The sequence below is a fragment of the Aptenodytes forsteri genome, unplaced genomic scaffold, assembly GCF_000699145.1.
Source record: "Aptenodytes forsteri isolate BGI_AS27 unplaced genomic scaffold, ASM69914v1 Scaffold258, whole genome shotgun sequence".
Classification (NCBI taxonomy): Eukaryota; Metazoa; Chordata; class Aves; order Sphenisciformes; family Spheniscidae; genus Aptenodytes; species Aptenodytes forsteri.
In genome coordinates, this window is record NW_008795250.1 from 1823919 (window position 1) to 1825371 (window position 1453).

Genomic DNA, 1453 nt, shown 5'->3' on the forward strand with positions numbered 1-1453 from the left:
CACGAAGCCCCCCGCGCGTCGGGAGAGGAGAGCATCTCGCTGCCCAGGCAGTGTGAGGCCCCTGCCCCACAGACCTCCGCCGGTCAGTATTTCGCCACCCTGCACACCTCGCTCTGCGACATTATTTCATGCTCGGTGTCCAGGTCCTCCCCGGAGCTCCTGCGGGAGTGGTTGAAGAAGGCAGAGCCGGCGGAGGAGCTCGGAGAGATGCCCAAATCCCCCCCCAAGCCCAAGAACGGCTCCAAGATCCCCGAACCTCAGAAGCCCACCAAAGGCAAGGAGATCTGGCTGGCTTTCCAGGATGTGGCCGCTCTTCTCACCAACCTGCTCTCTCAGCTGGAGACCTTCATGTTCGCTCGCAAGTGTCCTTTCCCCCACGTAGTCCGGGCAGGGGCCGTCTTCATCCCCATCCACGTGGTGAAGGAGAAGCTCTTCCCCAAGCTCGCCGGGGCCTCCGTTGACCAAGTGCTCCAGGAGCACAAGGTGGAGCTGCGCCCCACCACGCTCTCGGAGGAGAGGCACCTGAGGGACCTGGAGCTGAAGAGCTGCACGTCACGCATGCTGAAACTCCTGGCGCTCAAGCAGCTCCCTGACATCTACCCGGACCTGCTGAACCTCCACTGGCACGACTCCATCAGGCAGCAGCTCGGTAGGTAGCCCCGGCATCTCCCGTGGAGGGCTGGTGACACCAGTGGGTCCCTGGGACCCTTCCAGGGAAGCTCCAGCCGCATCTGCCTCCCAGATGCTGCCGTTTGGTGGGAGCATCCATTGCTTGCGTGGTCCCTCAGCATCCTTGTCCTACCAAGGGTTCTGCGGAGCAGAATATTTAGCTTTTCTCCGTGGGTTGTGGAGAGAGAAAGCTTGAGCTGGGGGGGTGGTGGTGGAGCCGGGGGGGGTTGTCCCTGCCTGCCTGGGGGAGAAAAGTCATCCCGGGGATATCGAGGAGGTGTCGGTCACCTCCAGGCCACCTCTCCCCCTCCAAGGGCAGCGGGACCGGGTGGCTCAGGAACACGCTGGGAGCAGGGCAGCGTGCGCGCCGCATGCCGGACCTGCCACCCACGGCTGTCCCATCCCACCGGTGATGGTCCCACCACCCCTCCCTGTCTGGATGCCCTTTTGCCGCTGCTCGAGGCCATTGCCAACAACTTTATTTCTTAACAGGTTCAAGCTCGCAGGCTGGCCAGCATCCCCCCAAATAGGTGACTCTTCTTGTGTGTGCGTTTATATGTATTTATAGGATTTGTACGTAGTTACGTGAAGGGGTGTGTGTATTTGTGTGTATTTGCCACGGGGACGGGGAGGGAGCTGGGGAGGAGCACGCGAGTGGCTCCGCTGCCTGGGCTGGGCTGGAGGGGGGATTTGTGGCTGAGGGGGGATTGTTTGGGATGGGGAGGTGAAGACCCTGCCGTCCCTAACCACTCTTTCCTCTCCCAGGTAGCCCTGATGTGCAGGC

The 1453-nt window shown here is 62.0% G+C and overlaps 1 protein-coding gene across 1 annotated transcript in view; it reads left to right on the plus strand.

Moving 5' to 3' along the window:
- Positions 1-1199, plus strand: part of CUNH15orf39 (chromosome unknown C15orf39 homolog) — a 3695-nt gene extending 2496 nt beyond the window's left edge. The window contains exons 6-7 of the mRNA XM_009278912.1: positions 73-649; positions 1162-1199. Coding sequence (XP_009277187.1) covers positions 73-649; positions 1162-1199 — 615 coding nt within the window. The remainder of the gene's footprint in view (positions 1-72; positions 650-1161) is intronic.
- The last annotated feature ends 254 nt before the right edge of the window (positions 1200-1453 follow it).